At 43.1% G+C, this 22,215-nt stretch overlaps 1 protein-coding gene across 6 annotated transcripts; it reads left to right on the top strand.

Annotated features, from left to right (window-relative positions):
- The first annotated feature begins 136 nt into the window (after positions 1–136).
- Positions 137–22,088, top strand: LOC110499704 (cleavage and polyadenylation specificity factor subunit 6). Of its 6 annotated transcripts, none has more exons than XM_036956566.1 (12): positions 137–286; positions 1,926–2,138; positions 2,392–2,495; positions 2,742–2,887; positions 3,251–3,430; positions 5,893–6,006; positions 9,591–10,101; positions 10,543–10,680; positions 11,280–11,395; positions 11,592–11,745; positions 12,477–12,680; positions 18,329–22,088. In XM_036956566.1, exons 1-11 carry the CDS (start codon positions 227–229, stop codon positions 12,673–12,675), a joined length of 1,935 nt encoding a protein of 644 aa, XP_036812461.1. In that variant the 5' UTR covers positions 137–226; the 3' UTR covers positions 12,676–12,680; positions 18,329–22,088. The 6 variants fall into 6 exon arrangements, with proteins under 6 accessions (XP_036812461.1, XP_036812462.1, XP_036812460.1 ...); XM_036956567.1 differs by having other exon boundaries at positions 3,245–3,430; positions 12,492–12,680; XM_036956565.1 differs by having other exon boundaries at positions 3,245–3,430.
- The last annotated feature ends 127 nt before the right edge of the window (positions 22,089–22,215 follow it).

The raw sequence follows: 22,215 nt of genomic DNA, 5'->3' as shown, positions 1-22,215 counted from the left end.
TGATAAGAGAACATTTAGACAAAATAAGCATAAACTTCATGTTTATACATAATGTACACAGTTAAATGTAACTCAAACAAAACACCACTGCCATTCAAACAATTTGGCAATGTTTTTAATAGAAAATGTGATAACTAGGATTAATGTCCCCAGATGTGACGTTTTCTGCTTTCCTGTTTGCATTTTGTCTTGTTCAGGTCGATCGGTGGAGGAGGTGGTCTGGAAAATGGCTGACGGAGTTGATCACATCGACATCTACGCCGATGTTGAAGAGGATTTCAACCAGGTATGCAAAACCGTTACATTTGTTTAAATCTTGCACCGTTATAGACATATTTTTGGTTTGCCTTATGATTTTTATTTGCTAAAATGCTTGTTGAAAGTTAAACCGAGTTATCTGGCGTCCGATGAGACCTGCAAAGCGATTGCCTGTGTTCGTCGCAGCGTTTTCGAATTGCAACTACGCAATGACTTGTCAAATATTTAATATAAAAAATAGTAACGTGGATGTTGTGTCCCTCCTTAGTTTGATGTTTGTTGGCTAATGTATACATTTTGATAGGTAAACATGTTTCACTTTGCAAGCCAACGTGGTCGTTCCATTGTTAACGACAGTGTTGTACCGGAGGCGAAGTGGCGGGGAAGGCCTCCGCAACACAAAAACACCGTGGCCTGCTTTGTCGTCGTGCGCTAACATTATATTGGTATTCAACTACCTAGTTACACATTACCGTGTAACTGTTTGGCTAATAGTATAAAACAGCAGGGACTGTGCTAATAACGAGTTTACATTTTTTAAATATAATTAAAGTGTAGTTTCCCTCCGGTCGGCGACTGTTTAAAAGGTTGTTGCGCTCTCGGCGTCACTCCCCCTGCTTGCTGGCTAGGCTGAAGTTAGCTGTTATGTTGATGTTAATCTTTTAATTTTTCTCAAAGCAAAAAAAAAACGTTTTCAAGATACCATGTTGCACAAACATTAATGATTTTTAATTTTTTTTTATCAACTGCCTTTCTAAATCTGATATTTTTGTTTATTTACTGCATTTTTAATGCCAAATGGAAATGCTATTCAAATCAAACTGTATTTGTCACATGAATAGTTCAGATGGAACTGCTAATCGTTTTGAGATTAGTTTGATTCTCATTGATCAATCACATAGGACTTGTTAGCTCTGCTTTGTTAATTTACGTGGGGGATATTTGACCCAGATCTGCATTTTTGTGTGAGAAATCGCTATGGTTTCGCATATCAGCTTTGTGCAAAGATTGCCAACTGCACTCTGATGCAGTGTGTGTGTAGACTGAAGTGTTGTGTATGCTGAGGTTTCTCATGCTTGCCGAGTCTTTTCAATGTGCATCTGTACACTTTAAAGGGATATTTCAAAAACGTTCAAAGTCATAATCTCCAGTCCATTTGTACCGAACAAATCTGCATATTGCAAACACTCATTTGAATGTTTTACGTATTCAAATGATGTTTTGTTGACTCAAAGCAAAGTACCCGGAAGTGTTTGTTAGGACCTCATTAGCACGGGGACTGTCCAACATATTATACTGTTGGATTGAAAATACAACCAGCTCTAGGCAACACACTGTTACCGTTGAAATGTTGGCTAGATAATATGGCTCACATTGTTTGCCTATTCAGATGTGCAATAATGACTGCATCTTTTGTATTTAATGTCCTGAATATCACACATCGTTTTAACTGCAAAACAGCTAAGACCTCATTCTGCTCTCTGACCGTCACACGTGTCAAAGCATGTTGTTGGGGCTCGTTCCAGATCGTCTTTGTTGATATCATCTGTAGGACCCAACATTGACGTGAAGAAACAATCTCAGAGTTTTAAAGACATTCTGGGGCACAACTATTGATTGACTGACTGTGATGTAAGGTTGACCTATTGTGTTCTATCCCCCCACAGGAATCAGACTACCCTGCCCATGACCAGATAGACTTGTATGACGATGTTATCTCTCCTTCGGCCAATAATAACGGAGACGCACCTGAGGACCGGGACTACCTGGACAACCTACCCCCACCTGCTGGCTCCGAGGGGAACAAGAGCACCCCGCCCAACGTGGTTTACACGTACACTGGCAAGAGGATCGCCCTGTACATAGGCAATCTCACATGGGTAGGTTATGGGTTTGGATTAGAGCGTCTGCTGAATAACACAGATGAATATAAACGGGCCAGTTACTCAGACCCAGATGAAGCTTATCTCCGGAGATAAAAAGCGTGCTCAGTGGGTCTTTGAGGATTGCCATTGGAAGTGTTTTTTTTTGTCCAGTGATGGGCTTAGTCGGGGTCAGGGAAACTAGCCCTTAATGTGCTTTGATTATGTAATGGGTCTTGATGTAAAAAATAAAAATGCCTCCCCTTTCCAGTGGACAACAGACGAAGATTTGACAGACGCCATTGGATCGATAGGCATTAAGGATCTGCTGGAGATCAAGTTCTTTGAGAACAGAGCCAACGGCCAGAGTAAAGGGTGAGCTTTCTCCTTGCCTTTCATGATCCCTCATTACACACTGACACTCTGAACAGACAGTGTTTTTTTTTTTTTTTGTGGATGACTTTCCTAATACCTTTGAACTACACACAGGTAGTTGTACGTTGATCTTCATTTATTCAGTTATTTTAAAGAGAAAAACAGAAAATAAATACCCAAATACAAGCCAGAAGGAAAGAAAGAGATAGTGACATGGTCCCGTTATGCCCTGGTGTGTCCCATTAGGTTTGCCCTGGTGTGTGTGGGCTCAGACACGTCCTCTAGGAAGCTACTGGACCTGCTGGCTAAACGGGAGCTCCACGGACAGAACCCCATTGTTACCCCCTGCAACAAACAGTCCCTCAGCCAGTTCGAGATGCAGTCTCGGAAAAGTAGGTGAACCTGCGTGCCTCCACACGGGGATGGGCAATTAAGAGTTATAGAATAATAATTATAAACGAGTTATCTGGTTTTTCTGCACGGTTTAATGACAAGGTAGGTCTGATAACCTGGGAAGACCCAACTACGCTGAAGCAGACCCAAGTATTTGGGGCTTGAGTCTGCCTCTGCTGTCAATGCAGAAATTTTATAAAAAATAGTTTATACATTTGATTAATAACTACATTTATTTGAATAAATACATTGATTTAGTGAACTAATTAGTTTTTTAGTGTTCAGAACTACCTAATTGGGTGAGCACAACGAGTTGGGGATTTGAATGTTCTCTCTGCCCTCTTCTTTCCCTTTATGCCCAGGTACATCGGGTGGGCAGATGTCCGGAGATGGGAAGGCGGGACCCCCCACCATGGGCCCCCGCGGTGGCTTCCCCATGGGCATGGGTAGGGGCCGAGGCCGCTTCCCCGGGCCTCCTGGCCCTGGAGGAGACCGCTTCCCTGGGCCTATCGGACCCGGAGGGCCCCCGCCTCACTTCCCAGGTGAGTACTCTTCCCACTCCAGCAGTCGGGTCGGTCCGTTCGCACGGCTCTCGGCTAAAACCAGGGTGTCTGCTGGTTCTTAAGAAGTCTGTCTTAAAATTGATTTTTGTAAGTCTTAAAGTATCTTAAATTCAGTTTTCAAAGGTCTTTAAAAAATTTGACCGAGATGACTATCTTGTGCTACTGCTTAATTGTTGACACGCCGGCAAAAACTGAAATTAACAATGGAACGTCAAATAATACTGGAGGCCACTTTCAAGACGTTGGAGAGAGCTATCCAACCACATGTTCTTAAATGGACTTACTGTTAACCCGTAGGTCAAAGCCCTGTCTAAGCCGGGGGCTGGGGTTCCACGAGGCTATATGGAATTGTTTTAAGAAGGTCACACCAAGGATAATTTTACTCTACTGAACAAAAATAAACGCACCATGCAAGAATTTCAGCTTATACCGAGTTACAGTTCATATAAGGAAATCGGTCAATTGAAATATATAAATTAGGCCGTAATCTATGGATTTCACATGATTGGGTATCCGTTGGTAACAGATACCTAAACAAAATGCGCCTCTGGATCTCGCCATGTTATCTCTGCATTCAAATTGCCATCGATTTTAAAATGCAATTGTGTTTGTTGTCCGTAGCTTATGCCTGCCCATACCATAACCCACCGCCAACATGGGGCTAATCTATTCACAACGTTGACGTCAGCAAACCGCTCACCCACACAAAGCCAAGCACGTGTTCTGCGGTTGTGAGGCCGGTTGGACGTACTGCCAAATTCTCTAAAATGACGTTGAAGGTGGCTTATGGTAGAGAAATCAACTTTAAATTTCCTGGCAACAGCTCTGGTGGACATTAATGCAGTCAGCATGCCAATTGTGCCTCAATCTGTGGCGTTGTGTTTTAGTGGCCTTTTATTGTCACCCGGGCACAAGGTGCACCTGTGTTATGATCATGCTGTTTAATCCGTTACTTGATATGCCACACCTGTCCAGTGGATTATCATGGAAAATAAGAAATGCTCACTAACAGAGATGAAAACAAATTTGGACAACATTTGAGAGAAATATTACTTTTTTAAAAATTTATTTTAGTTTATTCAACATGGGACCTACAATTTACTTGTTGTGTTTTTATATTTTAGTTCAGTGTTTTTGCTTTTGAATTTAAGACCCCTTGAAGTGTCAAGATATTTAGCAACATTTCTTGGGGGGGGTTAATGTTTGTTTTTTTTGGCCTTACTGCTATTAGTTTAATGCAAACGCATTGAATAAGATTCACTACATGAACAATAGATAGTAGCAGACCCCGAACTCTAAAGGAAGTTTGTTCTGACCTGTCTGTCCTATAACATTTAACTCCTTGTTTTTGGAACTGAACAGTCTAATCACTGTCATTCTAATCCCAGTCTAAACTGGGCGGGGGGGGGGGGGGGGGGGGGTCTACTAAACTATATGATATTGTTTTAAGAAGGTATTGCCAAGGATTAATTTAGCTATTTTATTATTATTTTTAATTTAAAATGTTTTGAACATTTGACCGTACTGCTATTAGCCCATACAAATGCAATGATTAAAAAAATCTCTAAAGATCCAAATATATATATCTGATTTATTCTGATTTATTCTGGTTCCTATTTTGCCGTGTTGCACATGGTTGTATTTTCATCATGTGTTCCCTGAACAAATAGATGAAATGGTTAACTTATTTTATGTCTGTTTTGGAATAACAGCCAGTCCCCAAAAAGACTCCTTTTACCATCATGGGCTCATTTCTGAAGGAGAATATTAGCAGCTGTGGCAGACCTCAAAATAACTATTGAATTGCGTTCAAAATGGCATTAAAAAAGGTTGTTAGTCTTCAATTCAACTAAATGGAACCTGCGGATACCCTGAAAAACAGTACAGGAAGGAAGCCCGTTTTAATTGGTTCAATTTAAACCGTGCCCTGATTTACAACCAATGAAATGGCTTCCTCTCTGGTGTACTGTTTCTGCTGTAAGCAGTGTGAATGGATCTTCCACTGACAGCCAGGCCACTACTGTTGGTGTTATGCACTGCATGGACTGAACTGAAGATGGCTCCTCCTGTCTGGTTGTATTATCCTGTCTTCCACGTGACCATATGTGGGGAGGATTGGAAAGCACCAACTGACCATCTCTACACATTTAGTCTGTTTCAATACATTCTGACTGCTGTTCTCTGTCCCCTTGCTTTCAGAAGTTGAGTGAAGTACTTGGATTGTGTTAGGATGGGGGGAGGGGGGGGATTATTCAACATTTGTTTTATCCAGTTTGCCCCCGTCTTTATCCCCCGCCCCCTTAAGATAATAATAATTAAAAAAACACAATTAATTTTTTGCTTTGGCAACTTCTTCCTGTGTTGCTAGCTGCGCTTCTGCCATTGGCCGGATGGCCAGTGTGGTCACAGCCTTGTTGTGATTGTGTTTTTCCTCCCACTAGGGTCGGGGATGAGGCCACCTGAACTCATTAACCATAGACACCAAGAAGGCCACCTGATGGATATGAATTTCAATTGCTTCCCGCCGGGACGTGATGGGAATTGGCGACCCAGAGGTGAAATGCCTCGACTCCTGTTGACAACAGTTCTTGGGTTTGGCAAATCTTCCCCAAATATTCCCAAAAATCCCAGATTTTCCAGAAATCCCAGCTGGAGGGTTTATGTAATTCTCAGGGAATTTGCTACAATGGAATCTTCCAACCTGGAATTTTTGGGAGTTTTGGTAATGTTTTGGATTTTTGCAACCCTTCTCAGTGCTAATGTATTAAATAAGAATGATTACTCCCCCCCCCCCCCCCCCCCCCCCCCCCTCTACCCCCTGCTTACATGTTCTTTTTTATTAAGGCCTGTCTGTCTAGGGAGTCCTGGGCTGACTGACTGACTGACCAACCAAGACTCTTTATTAAGGTCTGTCTGTCTAGGGAGTCCTGGGCTGACTGACTGACCAAGCTTCTTCTCCCCCCCCCCACACTTTAAGTCCTGGGTTATTGATCATTCTGTCTTAACTGTCAATCTTTATATGCTGTGTTGCTTGTTCTGTTTCTATTGGCTGTTCTGACAGTGGCTGTCCAGCACTCTTGGAAGCTAGACAACACAATGAGTATAGAAGGGGTGTCTTGGATGGCTGACCTCTTACCATCCGGACCAGTCAGTCCTGCCTGCTCCATACCAAGATGGTCTTTCCAGCCATCCAGGCCTGTCTGTCCTGATACTCGGCCAACTGGTTCTTGGCTTTCGTTGCTAATAGCTTGCAAAATCTATAATCTCGCTCAATCTTGAATTTTAATTCACAGGACAGCTAGGGTGGGTTGCACCAACATGGTTTAAATTAATCTCAGATTAGAGCTAATCTAGGTTTATAATTAATCTGGGATTAGAGCTAATCTAGGTTTATAATTCATCTCGGATTAGAGCTAATCTAGGTTTATAATTAATCTGGGATTAGAGCTAATCTAGGTTTATAATTCATCTCGGATTAGAGCTAATCTAGGTTTATAATTAATCTGGGATTAGAGCTAATCTAGGTTTATAATTAATCAGATGTGTTGCACCACTTCATTTCAAATCTGGATCAGTAAATCCATGATTAACAGTTTTAAAATATGATCGGTGACATGTTACACCAATATGTGAGGTAATTTGTGAGTTGAAACGAAGTAGCTAGCCTACTTGACAAATGAGGCCAGAAAGTTGCTGTTTCGTTATATAAATTTTTTTTAAAAAAAAGTTAGAACTACTGGTTCTGAACTAGGTTCTGATTTTAAATAAAATCAGTTATTTGCCAGTACTCATTCGTTAGCTACTGTGGCTAGCTATTTTATTTTTTTCCCCTTTTTCTGGTATCCAATTGGTTGTTAGTCTTGTCCCATCGCTGCAACTCCAGTATGGACTCGGGAGAGGCGAAGGTCGAGAGCCGTGCGTCCTCCGAAACACGACCCAACCAAGCCGCACTGCTTCTTGATACAATGCCCACTTAACCACCAATGTGTCTGAGGAAACACCGTAACACCTGGCGACCGTGTCAGCGTGCACTGCGCCCGGCCCGCCCCAGGAGTCGCTAGTGCGCGATGAGACAAAGACATCCCTGTCTGCCAAACCCTCCCCTAACCCGGACGACGCTGGGCCAAACCCTCCCCTAACCCGGACGACGCTGGGCCAAACCCTCCCCTAACCCGGACGACGCTGGGCCAAACCCTCCCCTAACCCGGACGACGCTGGGCCAAACCCTCCCCTAACCCGGACGACGCTGGGCCTAACCCGGACGATGCTGGGCCAATTGTACGCCACAGCTCGCGATGCAGTGCCTTTAGACCACTGCGCCACTCGAGAGGCCCTAGCTAGATAGTTTATAAACCAAGCTAGCTAGCATGCAATATTATGTATTATTGTCATTACTTAACGTTATTTAGCCACTTATTATTTGTCCGCTAGCCACCTGATCATGGTCAAAGAAATTCAAATATATCAGTTTATTAAAAAATAAATATATATTTATTTATTGTCGGAGGTGATGGAGGAATTTAGTAAAGTACTGGAGGATAAAAAGACTGACAACACAACTGTCAAAAAGAAGGGCGACATATTTAATGGATCGACACGGATTAAAGAGAAGAGGGACCCAAATCGGATGAAAGCGTGCTGGGGGAATGAATCATTTTAACAAGAGAAAGCCAAAAAGGATTCGGCAGAAGACCGGCGGGGTCTAATTCAGACCAGAGGGCGGGTCTCCGATCACCCAGAAGATATGCGAGACGATTCCCCAGCAGTTTGCCCCTCTCCACAACTCCTATTATGACGATGGACAACTCCTCCTGCCAATATTTAAGCATAAATCACTGGTAAATATCAATACCTATAATGCTTGTTAAAATGAAGGTTAATGCTACTTCACTGCAATGTTACTGTTATCAGGCCCGTTACAGCAGGTTCCCTAACATCATCATTCGTACCAAGGCTGGGCATATCACAAGCCCCAATTCAATTGTTGTACAAATTGGGAAGGTACATAGACTATTAATAGTGAGTTAATTATTATAAATCTCAACAGGATTCAAACGGTCTCTAATTATTCTCTGAGGAACTCTGTTGTTTTGTATCTAGGTTTAAAGTGAACATAGAATAGAGGAAGGATTTAATTTAACTGGGATTTAATTTAACTAGGATTAAATTAACTAGGATTTAATTTAACTGGGATTTAATTTAACTGGGATTTAATTTAACTGGGATTTAATTTAACTGGGATTTAATTTAACTGGGATTCATTTAAAACTAGGTTTAATTTAACTAGGATTTAACTAGGATTCATTTAAAACTAGGTTTAATTTAACTAGGATTTAATTTAAAACTAGGTTTAAAATTTGGTGCAAAATGTGGTGCAACAAGATGATTTAACCCAGTTGAAGAGTTGATGCAGTCCGCCCCTTGTGTCAAACAGAGATGTGAATGTGGTCCTTCACGTTGTACAACGTCAGTATTCACAGCTTTTGTTTTGAGTCCTTTGCTGTGTTGCCTTCTCAGCTTGAACTTTGATCCCACTAAGTCAAGGTGGCCTCCAAGGCAGTGACTTAAACATACAGGATCACACATTTGAGCATTTTTCATATCTTCTCACCAACACGTCATGCAACTTAAAATGTCACAATTCCTATCCAGAAGTCATCAAACCCAAGCGAAGATATTTTCTGCAGTACTTGAGTTCCCTGTTCGTGGTCTCTGGATTCCAAGAACTGCTCGGTGCCGTCTACTGACACTGGGAACGTCTCGGTGCCGTCTACTGACACTGGGAACGTCTCGGTGCCGTCTACTGACACTGGGAACGTCTCGGCGCCATCTACTGACACTGGGAACGTCTCGGTGCCGTCTACTGACACTGGGAACGTCTCGGTGCCGTCTACTGACACTGGGAACGTCTCGGCGCCGTCTACTGACACTGGGAACGTCTCGGCGCCGTCTACTGACACTGGGAACGTCTCGGCGCCGTCTACTGACACTGGGAACGTCTCGGCGCCGTCTACTGACACTGGGAACGTCTCGGCGCCGTCTACTGACACTGGGTCACCATAATGCTTTAATTTGCTTTCAAACAGTTGGTAGGGAATCCAAACTCAAGAAGTTTCTGTTTTGTGTTTCTGTGTTCCAGGTGGTATGCAGGGCCCACCTCGACCCCCTCCTGGCCCACTAGGTCCCCCTGGACCCCTAGGCCCCCCTCCCCCAGGACAGGGCCTCCCCCCTCCCATGCAAGGCCCCCCCAACCGTGGCGACCGCCCCCCACCCCCGGTCATGTTCCCCGGCCAGTTCGGCCAGCCCCCCATGGGTCCTCTCCCCCCTGGCCCTCCCCCACACGGCTTCGGCCCTCCTCCTGGCCCCCCACCCCCCCAACAGGGCCCTCCACCCCCGGGTCATTTCCCCCCTCGCCCCCCCGGGCCCCTTGGACCACCTCTGGCCCTCGCTCCCCCACCACACATGACCGGGCCCCGACCTGGAGGCCCCCCACCGGCTCCCCATGTCAACCCAGCGTTCTTCCCTCCTCCTGGGGGTCCTAACAACATGGGGGGCCCTCCTGGAGGAGACGGCAGGGGCCCCAACGGGCCCAACGACCCCTATGGACGGCCACCTTCGTATGACCGGGGAGACTTCGGCCCCCCCGGCAGGTAATGTAACCCGACAGGATCATGACGTCACGTACTGCCAGTTCTACAGAAAGTCAGTTTCCCTCTTCTTCTTTGGTTCTGTTCCAACCTCCTTTACTCTACTCTAGATGATGGTTCGTGTTGGAAGAAAACAACTGATCTATTGAATGCCAAATACTGCCAGTTTTAGTCTGAATGTATTTCAGTATGTAGAACAGCTGTGGTAGAAGCAACACCAGGGCATCATCCAACACCTTGTTTTATAGCGCTGTCAGGTTCCCTTAGCAACAGTCCGTCATCGTTTTGTGTTTGTGTTGGGGGGGCGTCTTTTAAAGGGGGGGGGGGGGGAGGGGTCTTTTTTTTATTTTAGTATTTTGACTACGAAGCGTGGTTTCTTTAGTGACCCTCCTGAATCTCCCTTCCTCCATCCACCCTTCCCTCCCTCCCTCTGGCTGCCTACAGTAACCAGCGTCCCCCGCTAATCTGTGAGTTTGACCTCAGGGCCCCCCTGCCCCGCGGCTGCCCAGACCCCTGGATTAACGAGGGTTTGGTCGATCTGAAAAATGGCGGCCAGCACTTGCACAATGCGAGTGACCCAGGGTTAGTAGAAATACTGCCAGACCCGCTGAACGAACATTAGGAACTAGCTTCCCCTGTAATGACCTGGTGCCTGGCTTTGTTGAATTTTGAGAGTGGATGCTTGTTGTGATTGATGGATTGGCCGAGCTATGATTTTGATAAGCGTTAGTAAACTGTGTGGTGTGTCTTGTGTGTTTCCTTAGATTAGCTAGTTATCACTGGTGTTAATTCCCACAGGCTTGGATAACGTGGTTTGCGTCTGCTGTGTCGTTTTAGCTGTCCATTAACTGTGTGTTCCTTGACTCATCTGATTGTCTCACCCCTCTGTTTTCTCAATCTCTCTTGCTCTTGATCAATTTCTCGATTTTGCGCGACCTCGCAAAATTAATTGGTGGAGAACAGTCATGGTCCCTCCCCTCTGACCTTCTCCTCCAATGACTTTTGAGAAGGCGAGGAGTTAGGAAAGACTAAAAAAATAGCTTTTCCTTCCTCTAAAACGTCCTCTTTCCTGTATCTAGTGGTTCTGAGTTTGTTGAGTTTGACAACTTTTTTTTTTTTTTCTCTCGATACTGACGCTGTCTCCTTCCTGCTTGTCTCCTTCCTGCTTGTCTCTGTCCCAGGGAGATGGAGTCGGCGCGGACACCGCTGAGCGAGGCAGAGTTTGAGGAGATCATGAACCGGAACCGAGCCATCTCCAGTAGTGCCATCTCTAGGGCGGTGTCAGATGCTAGCGCTGGTATGGATCATGCCCTAAACACACACACACACACACACCTCACAAATACTACAACACACTCTACCGTGGGGCTGAATACACACACACACACATTTTATCTATGTGTTGTAGATTGTATTGCGTACTTTCACAAGTGACCCTTATCTAAGTGTCTGAGCTGTACCATGTGATGTTAATGTCTTCCTCTCTCCATCAGCTGACTACGGCAGTGCCATAGAGACTCTGGTGACAGCCATCTCTCTGATCAAGCAGTCTAAGGTCTCTGCTGACGACCGCTGTAAAGTTCTCATCAGCTCTCTACAGGACTGTCTCCACGGCATCGAGAACAAGTCCTACGGCTCTGCCTCCAGGTAAATACAACCTCTTCCTCATTCTCCTGTGGTTCCTGTCAGGGAGGGGGGGGGCAGTTCCATTTCAATTTTCAATTCAGGGAGGGAGGGGGGGGGGGCAGTTCCATTTCAATTTTCAATTCAGGGAGGGGGGGTCAGTTCCATTTAAATTCGGGGGGGGGTGGGGTCAGTTCCATTTAAATTCGGGGGCGGGGGGGGGGGGGGTCAGTTCCATTTAAATTCGGGGGGGGGGGGGGGGGGGGGTCAGTTCCATTTAATTTCAGGGGGGGGGGGGGGGCAGTTCCGTTTCAATTCAGGGAGCACACAGTAATTCAATTTCTTCTTGAGTTTTAATATGGTTTACTTTCTGAATTGACTGGAATTATAAGGGAATGAACCAATTTGACTCCAACCCTGGTTGTTATAACAGACAACTGAGAGAAGTGAATGAATTGAAGGTGTCGTCTGATAATTCAGGATGATGTTCGCTACCTGCTAGTCATTGTGCCTGTATTCCTGTACTATTCTGTTCTTATTGACTGGGAATGATTGTGATGTTTTACCAACTGTAGTTCAATGCACTTATTATAAAACAGTCTGGGTAATACTGTCTCAAATGTAATTGATTGACAGGTCAAAGTGTTAGTGACAGTTGTATTGGTGACGTTATTGTTTATGAAATTATTGATGGTTTTGGCCGATGGACAGACCTGCTTTGGCGGTTGGTTAAGAGTTTGATGTATGAATGTAAGTTCTGCCCCCAAAAGACGCGAGAGGTCGAGGGAGCGTGACCACAGCCGATCCCGGGAGAAGAGCCGGCGCCACAAGTCCCGTAGCCGCGACCGCCACGAGGACTACTACCGCGAACGCAGCCGGGAGAGAGAGAGGCACCGCGGGGACAGAGAACGAGAACGAGAAAGAGACCGTGAGAGGGAGTACCGACATCGTTAGCGGAGGTGTGTATTTCCCCGTTCAAACTCCTTACCCGTAACCATGTCACCCACTCTTCTCCCTCAGCTTAATGCAGGCCAGGGGCCAGGTCGCTACGGCCCAGAACAAGAGGCCCACGAGCGGGACTTGACGCGCCCTGCGGAGCCCGACGGTAGGTGGAGGTGGTAGGTAAAGGCATTGTTCCAGCGGTCATTATTGTAGTCTTGACCAGAACTGACTCATTGCTGCCATGTGTGTAAATATATATTATTTGTCTGAAACTTTTTTGTAGGTTTTGACTGTTTTTTTTTTTACTTTCATCCTTTGAACATTGACTGTGTCGTCAGGCTTCTACTGCATGAGTGTGTGTTGTAGGGGGCGTTTTATATGGAAGCCCTGGTAAGCTTGAAAATGTTTTAAATCTCTTTTAAGTTGGAAAAAGTACTTTATGACAAATGATCAACACCTGTGAAAGGTTGTAAAAATATGCCAATTGTTTATTGAAGGGTTTCTTTGACACCTGATGCCACAATGTGCCAAGAAATGATTAGTCTACATTTTGCAGGGGTCAAAGGTTGAACTCTGTGACGGTACAACTTAAGGGGGTTGTTTGTATGAGTTGTTTTGTAGGCCACCAAATGATGACCAAAACTGTAGGTGGTTCTGACTCTTGCTAACCTGAGGTAATGGTTACATGCAAATTTGAAATGTCTAAACTATTTTAAAACCACTCTCAGTTCTCTAATATAAGCCAAAGTATGGTTTTGGGGTTTAAATAATGGAAAGGATTTTGGTATTATCGTCTGTGAACTTGACACATATCTGTGCCATATTTGTAATTTTATCATGCTGAAATTGGTGGTCTTGAAGAAAAATAATTTTTGTTAATGTTTTTGTATAATTAATGACATTAATATCAAGCTGGTAAAATGTTTTGTCTATATTAATTTTTAGGCATATAGTTATCTGGTCTTACTCCCTTGACGGTCGATAGGAATGTGGTAACTAGCCCGCTATGTCTCCTGTAGCGTAGTTGGTCTTCACTCTAAAGCCCCGTTTTTTGTACAACAGACCATTTTGAGTGTTGCTACTGCTTTTGGTGCTGTTAACATTAGATTAACACAGTTTTTAACCTTTTACATATATCATTTCTGTATGTGCCATTTTATTTTTTGTGCGTTTTTTCCATAACATTGAAGGATTGATTTCCAAAAAAATGATGGCTCAGGTTTTTTTGATCCATTTTGTGTACCTTGATGGTAACATGGGGTTATATATTATATATATACACACTTCATGGCAGTGTAGGGCCCTGTAAAATCCACGTTGTGGAGAATGTGGACAGAACCACAGAATCCAGACATTAAAACGGAATGAACCAATGGGTCGAGGCTAGTGGGACGTGGGTGGGGCGTCGACGAAATGTGTCGAGGCTGGTGGGGCGTCGACGAAATGTGTCGGGGTTAGTGGGGCATCGGCTAAATGGGTCGAGGCTGGTGGGGCGTCGACTAAATGGGTCGGGGTCGTCGACTAAATGGGTCGGGGCTGGTGGGGCGTCGACTAAATGGGTTGGGGCTGGTGGGGCGTCGGCTAAATGTGTCGAGGCTGGTGAGGCGTCGGCTAAATGGGTCGGGGCTGGTGGGGCGTCGACTAAATGGGTCGGGGCCGGTGGGGCGTCGACTAAATGGGTCGGGGCCGGTGGGGCGTCGACTAAATGGGTCGGGGCCGGTGGGGCGTCGACTAAATGGGTCGGGGCTGGTGGGGCGTCGACTAAATGGGTTGGGGCTGGTGGGGCGTCGGCTAAATGTGTCGAGGCTGGTGAGGCGTCGGCTAAATGGGTCGGGGCTGGTGGGGCGTCGACTAAATGGGTCGGGGCCGGTGGGGCGTCGACTAAATGGGTCGGGGCCGGTGGGGCGTCGACTAAATGGGTCGGGGCCGGTGGGGCGTCGACTAAATGGGTCGGGGCTGGTGGGGCGTCGACTAAATGGGTCGGGGCCGGTGGGGCGTCGACTAAATGGGTCGGGGCCGGTGGGGCGTCGACTAAATGGGTCGGGGCCGGTGGGGCGTCGACTAAATGGGTCGGGGCTGGTGGGGCGTCGACTAAATGGGTCGGGGCCGGTGGGGCGTCGACTAAATGGGTCGGGGCCGGTGGGGCGTCGACTAAATGGGTCGGGGCCGGTGGGGCGTCGACTAAATGGGTCGGGGCCGGTGGGGCGTCGACTAAATGGGTCGAGGCCGGTGGGGCGTCGACTAAATGGGTCGAGGCCGGTGGGGCGTCGGCTAAATGGGTCGGGGCCGGTGGGGCGTCGACTAAATGGGTCGGGGCCGGTGGGGCGTCGACTAAATGGGTCCAAGATCATCATAAAATATGAATGAAATGCATCAGTGAGTCTTATTTTTCTTTAACTTTCTGAAGAGGAAACGTCAGTGTCTGGTCTGTCCGCGACTGTCCACCACTTTGTTAAGCCGTTAGTGATGATGCTAATATAACCACGACAGTCTTCTGGTAGATGGAAAGGTTTTCCCCAAAAACATTCTCGGTTAAACACGGGCTTCTCTGTAGTTAATATTTACTTGGCAGAATGGTATCGTGAATATTTGCATAAATCCACTGGCCATTTGTTTAGCAAACTCTGCAATCGCATGAGGTGCTACAGAAACATCACTCGTCAAACAGTGACGCTCACTGGTGCACAGTTGAATTAAAGGGTAACTACAGCCCAAAATACTGGTGCACAGTTGAATTAAAGGGTAACTACACCCCAAAATACTGGTGCACAGTTGAATTAAAGGGTAACTACACCCCAAAATACTGGTGCACAGTTGAATTAAAGGGTAACTACACCCCAAAATACTGGTGCACAGTTGAATTAAAGGGTAACTACACCCAAAAATGTAAATTTCTGGTCTCCTGTTTTAAACATAGAATGTTTTTATTTTTTATATATATAACACACACACACGGAAAATGTTCAATTGATTTTATAGGGCCCTAGCAATGTCTGTTTGCGTGTAAATGTGAGGCCAATTTGATTACTATTCTTCCCTTAATACTGGGCGTCACAATGTGCTGATCCCGTAAACGAATAAGAAAACCATAAAATATTTTTGCCAGAGGGTAGAGTACTTGGAAAATATGCTGATAATATCAATCCATACAGGTACAGCACTTATCTGATATGTCAATGAGGACTAAAGAATCATCACTATTGTCCACAATTCAACGGCAGCCATTTTGTTAATGTGGATATTTTAATGTTTCTAATGGTACACCTATTTTGAAGTGGATCTCGAGATTTCACTGTCGGTTGTCTTGTTTTTAGGCTGTAGTTTGAAATAGACAGCCAGACAATTTTGACTTGGCACCAAATATCTTGTAGGAATTGAAGGTCGATGGGTGTTTCACTGAAATGGTGAAGTCACGAAAATAATTGTGGTATTTGTCTCAAATTTAATGTTGCCGTTTGTAAATCCCAGTAGTGATTTGAATGTATACCCCAACATCTGTGTTACCGGTAACTGATATATGTTATTTTGTATTGGATTGGTTAGTTTGCTGAGTAGTGACTCCATGCTTGCATTAAATGGGAAAACTCCTTTGGAATGTACATGTTTGATTGCAGTAACTTCTCTGAATCACCCCACCCCCCTCCCCCTCCCATTTTTAAATGGCAATAGCATTTTGTTAAATTATTCAAATAAATGTAAGACTTTTAAATAATACAACTCACAAAATCAATCTAAAAGGTTTGGTCATTACTTTTTAAATGACAAGGAAACCAAGTGAAGAGAGGTTACTTTATTAACCTGTACTCCTATTGGTCTCACTTCATGGTAAAGGAAATGCTTTGATCTACGCTTACTACCTGTCAATCTATGTTCACAGATCCTCAACATTTTGTTTCATTTAGCGTTGGGATCATATGTGCCCGCTTACAGGGAAGAAATGACTAGCTATTTTTCCAATTTTGTCTATAGGTGTCAGTGATGTTTTGCAGGCATGGAGAAAGCAGCGCTGATTTCCTGATAACATATTTCTGCGTCTGTTTTTAACTGTCTCTCTCTCTCTCTCTGGTGTGTTCATCCTTCACAACTACACATCATGTGGTTCCTAAAACACTCATTGGTGTCCACACCATCTCAAGAAGGTTCATTTTGACCACCTTAAACTCGTTCAATGTCTCCAGCAAAAATAGACTCTGCAGGAAGTTAGTACCAAAAACAGCAACTGGTCACATTCTTTAGTCCATTAGTTATAATTCTAATTGTTAAGTGTTTTGAGAACATGTCTTGGTGATGCTGTGGGCCCTTTGAGATGCTCAATGGATCTGAAATGATTGTGCGAAGGGTGATGGGGTTCAATGACATGTTGGTTTGTATTAACTTTTAAAAAATGTGATATTGCCAACTATGCACCATGTAAATTCACTAATTGAGCAAAACCTGGCTTCAATTTGATTTAAAAATGATATTGATAAACAATTAAACTAACAATTACTACTAGGCTATTAACTATAGTTAAAAAAAATATATATAAATGTAAATTGTCATTGACAACCAAAACGTACAGAATATTCCTTTTACCTGGTGTATCAGTTTGAAACTGTCTGGGGGGTGATCTATGAACTGAAATATTAATGAATGGTTATGTGGTTTGCAACTCCAATGAATTGTCAGTGTGATGTTGATCCTGTGCATGCCAGGCTCTGGCTGTGTGAGTTGTTTCAGACTACTGATACATGTGTGTAGGGATAAGGGTGTGTTTTTCTACATTTTATCCTGATGTAATAATACCATTCCTCTATGGAGATCTGACCATGTTTGTCCTCTGCTTTTCCCAGTGCTCCGGGCACAAATGTTATCTGATTGGATTTCACCTATCGGATAGGTTTAAATGCATAGCTGTAGAATGACTAGAACGAGGGTCTGCATTCAAGTCAATGACTCGTCTGTTCTATTTATTATTTCTATGTGTTTTTAAATCCTATCCAATCGGTAAAATCCGCGTTAATGTTTGGGGAGAACTATTGCCCTCGTCACCTCTCAGACTAGGGGACCGATTCCCCCAAACTGGCCGCTAACACCTTTTGGTTTTATGGACTTGTTGAAAATCTGAGAGGATTTGATAGGTGGAAGTAAATGTGAGAATTCCACCTATCAGAGGACAAGGTAGACTTAATATCACATTGTGTCCATCTGTGTTAATCCTCTAAAGATATTGAGAAGTACGTTCGGTCTAGGGGTTGGGATTGAGCGTTCTGTCGATACCATCTTCTGCCCATGGACTTTCAGACTAGATTATAAGATGTTCTGTGAGCACCAATTTAAACAGGTTTATCCAATCCACACAAATTGATTGTAAAACCTTGTCTGAAATGAGTTGAGTACTTAGTGCATGACACATTTCAGTACATTCTAAATTCAGATCTCAACAGTATAGCAGGGTCAGTCATTGTGGGCCACTACGTTGTTCTTACTCACTGTAATGTGGAATCACTCTCTTGACAAGTTGACTACCATTAGAAAGAACAGTGCCTGCATGTATTTGTTTAGTGTCCTCTGTGTGTCTGTGTGTGTGTGCTGTAAAATTAGAGGGGATATGACACAAACAACAAACTGTATATTGTTGGGCTGCCCCAAACCAAACTCCACCCTTCGTTTTCACACATTTCAGCCTACGGAAGAGGACAGGGACGAGGACGCCTCTTCACAACCAGCAGGCCCTACATCAGGATCGCCTTGTCAACTAGCCCCCCCCCCCCCCTCTCTCTCTCTGTCTGTGTCTCCATGGTTACCAGGGGACTGACTACCTGGGAATCGCTCACAGCTGTGTAAGGTTATAAGTAGTGTTCTTTAAAATCATTCTCATGGTATATAAAAAAAAAAACTTCTCAACAGCTATTTTTATTTTACTGAAATTTTATTTGATGTGAATGAAAAAATGATTACCTACCTGTGTTGACAGGCTTCTTTCAAGCTTAGCGAAAATAACAAATGACTACATTTGCCTGCTCTATTCCAAAACGGACAACTTTTGACTGCTATAATGTGTACATTTTGTCAGGTTAAAGCTGATTTTTACAGGGAGGGTTTTTTTTTTGTTTTTTTCGTCTTCATTTCCTCTCGTGCCCCTCCCTACTTTTCTCGTTTAGGATAATGTTTGTAAATGTCTCTGCTTTGAATATTAAAATAGATTCTGTGTTGTAATAAACTTGTTTACTGGGGTTTTGACACTTAATAATAATTTACATGTGTACGTTTTTGCCTTGCATACATTTTTTCATGTTGAATTTTACGAAATAGTTATTTTTAAATTTACTCTCACTTAAGTTGCAAAGTTGTGCTGTTATTGACCAAATGAAGCACAGTTGACCAAAAGTTTGTATTTGTCCCGATGCCCAGAATTAGTGAAATCTGACTGAATTTAGCGTAACTTCTTATGCATTGAATGATCATGTGACAGATATTTTAATCTTTGACTTATCAGTTTGTTCTAAAAGTTCTACTTAAAATGTAGCTACTTGTTGACAAACGTTTGTTTTTAGTCTCCATATACTTCTGTATGACATTTTAATTCCAAAGGTAAAAATCCATGTCTTTGCTAAGTGATTTTAGAGGTATTCAGGACTTGATTATACTTGGGCAAAACTTTATTTTTTTATTTTATTTTTCTTGATTTTCATGTTTTTTTTTCTTCGTGTTACCAGGAAGTACATTCCAAGGGTTCATTACCCTAATATTAATGACACAAGTAGAACAAAATTATTGACTTGTATGGAATTATTTTAGTGATAGATCAACCTTCACAGATCTGGACAATACTACTACTGTGAAGCGAATTGGTCTCTTATCTGCAAACTTGTGCTCCGATTGGCTGGCTGATGTACTGCACTGATTTCTTATTGAGTTGCTTATCCCACTGGTTTAAGCCAGTGAGGTTTGTGGTAACCTGGTCCCAGATCTGTATATACTACTTCTTATTGAGTTGCTTATCCCACTGGTTTAAGCCAGTTAGGTTTGTGGTAGCCTGGTCCCAGATCTGTATATATTTTGGCAGAGTCTTGACTACATTGAATAGCAATAACAATGCTAGACTAGTTGGCTAAAACGCATACAGACCTGAGCGGTATACTACAAAGCAGGACCAATGTGTTAGCCAGCTAATTTGCTTAAATATTCTGAAATAACTTTTTTTTTTAATTGGAAAAGAAGCTTGACTCCACAACCAAAAACACATATCTAAGTTCAGCTTTTTTAATGAGCCAGAAAATCAAATGTAATTTATCAAAGTTAGCTGGCTAATGCATTGATCCTGTTGTGTAGGATCCCCTTCTGGGACCAGGCCATGGGGCTGGGTGTAGTAAATGGTTGATTACAGTAGTAATGAGGGTCTGGGACAAGGCTGAGTGTTGTAAATGGATGGGGAATTACACTATAGTGAGGGTCTGGGACAAGGCTGAGGGGATGGGTGTTGTAAATGGCTGGGGATTACAGTAGTGGGGGTCTGGGTGTTGTAAATGGATGGGGATTACAGTAGTGAGGGTCTCGGTGTAGTAAATGGATGGGGATTACAGTAGTGAGGGTCTCGGTGTAGTAAATGGATGGGGATTACAGTAGTGAGGGTCTGGGTATTGTAAACGGATGGGGATTACAGTAGTGAGGGTCTGGGTATTGTAAATGGATTAGGATTACAGTAGTGAGGATCTGGGTGTAGTAAATGGATGGGGATTACAGTAGTAAGAGTATTCAAGTGAGGTGTCCATTTTGTGAAGCATGAGAGCACAATCCTTCCCTGGCTTCTAGGGGTCTGTGCACTGACTGGTCTGCCAGATTAAAATAACTGATATTGATGCCTGTTTTAAGGCGGTAAAACCTACCTCTCTACTCCCATGTATTTTCTAAATGGCCCTGATAGACATTAGTGGTGCTCTCCTGCTTGCATTGTGTTGACACTCTGAAGATAGATATTTAGGTGGCTATTGTGGCTTCGAATCATTCACTGAAACAACTGCTTCAGTCAACTAAACATTATTATTTTTTTAAATTTTATTGGTTAGACTTTACATCCAACTATTGGCACATAAATATCTCCAAGTTTTTAATCAATATTGCCCACTAGCTACAAAGAGCATTTTGAGGACTTAACAATGTGTTTGACATGGTATGTATGTTATTGAAAGTACTCCTTCAGGTAAAGTTCGCATGACAGACACTTCCGGTTTTTTTTTATACGTGGGACTTTTGTATTGCATTTTATTGTATAAATGCACTGAGATATTGAATATGGTGTAAAGCATTCATAATGCTCTATGTAGATAGTATACCATGTTTATTGTGCTAATGGAAGGTTATCAACGCTTTGTTACCTATTCGCAGATCATTACGAATAGCTTTCCAGCCCCAACGTCTTTTCAAACCGGTTGAATATTTGAGTGGAGCTGGTTTGATACGTCGATACTGTACATATATACGCAGTCGACAAGTGTTACCCATGCTCAATTAGTGTTGTCATTTTGTACATATAATAATTCATCCATCTTAGATATTACCTTCAAATACTTTTTACAATTAGATCAAACTGATCAATTTCTCTCTCGGACGTGTTCAGGAAATTGAACTTTTTTTTTAAGGTGCAGGTCTTGTTTTGAGTGGTTTCAATAAACTAGTTTTCTCCGTCTTTTGATGTCGGGTCTCCGTGAACCATTAGGCCAAATGTTACTGTTCCTGACATTGCTGATTTGGCTTCATCAAATGTACACTTAATCAATAGAATGCAATGTATAAAGGCTGAAATAAGACCGGAGGATATTACTGAGGTCTGTAGTTTTTCTGTTTTGTGAAAATATTGTAACGGTCTACTTTACTCAAACTTAAAACTATGTTTTTTTTTCTCAGGTATGATTGACACGATAAAAAAAGGAAGGGCCTATAACTAGTTTCCCAAGGATCTTGATGTTCTTTATATATAATTTACTCATAGTTACACTTACACCAAATGCTGAATTGTACAGTAGGCTGTAGTTGTTTTTGCCCTGATTTAATTTACAGCTCCATGACATTCACCCGAAGGTAAGTCGTCGGTTCCAGATCCATGAAGAATGACGGCTGCAAATGTTCTGAAGTAGTAGCTATTCAATATACTTAATGTGTTCCTCTTCGCGTTATAGCAAAGTAAGGAAATCATTAGTGATGGAACTATAATTACATGGATAATTGTTATCAAATATACAAGATAAATGTCTCAAATCAGACAGGATTGATTATTGCATTATTACACTGCAGACTAAAACACTGTCAATGTGTGTTTATTTCAGATTATATTGCTATTTTAATTATCTGATTTATTACACTATTTGCAGTAAGAATAAAGGCAGTAGGTTCTCTTGAGTTTGTACCACCTTGTGCCTTCTCAAAAAATAAAAGAATCGAAACTACATTGTGACTCCATTTATTCTGATTATTAGTTACGATATGAGGCTTTTGGATATATTTATCCAAATTGCAACGATCGCAAACAAGTCAATAGCTGATCAAGACCGTGTGTAAAGCAGTTGGTGTAGG

Source organism: Oncorhynchus mykiss, chromosome 21 (assembly GCF_013265735.2).
Source record: "Oncorhynchus mykiss isolate Arlee chromosome 21, USDA_OmykA_1.1, whole genome shotgun sequence".
Lineage (NCBI taxonomy): Eukaryota > Metazoa > Chordata > Actinopteri > Salmoniformes > Salmonidae > Oncorhynchus > Oncorhynchus mykiss.
The sequence above is the reverse complement of the archived record's forward strand: the minus strand, read 5'-3'. Positions and strand labels throughout refer to the sequence as shown.

Coding starts and splice junctions, on each gene's coding strand:
- LOC110499704 (XM_036956565.1), top strand. CDS start 227: ATGGCTGACGGAGTTGATCACATCGACATCTACGCCGATGTTGAAGAG. Junction 287..1,925: donor TTGAAGAGGATTTCAACCAG/GTATGCAAAACC, acceptor ATCCCCCCACAG/GAATCAGACTACCCTGCCCA. Junction 2,139..2,391: donor ACATAGGCAATCTCACATGG/GTAGGTTATGGG, acceptor TCCCCTTTCCAG/TGGACAACAGACGAAGATTT.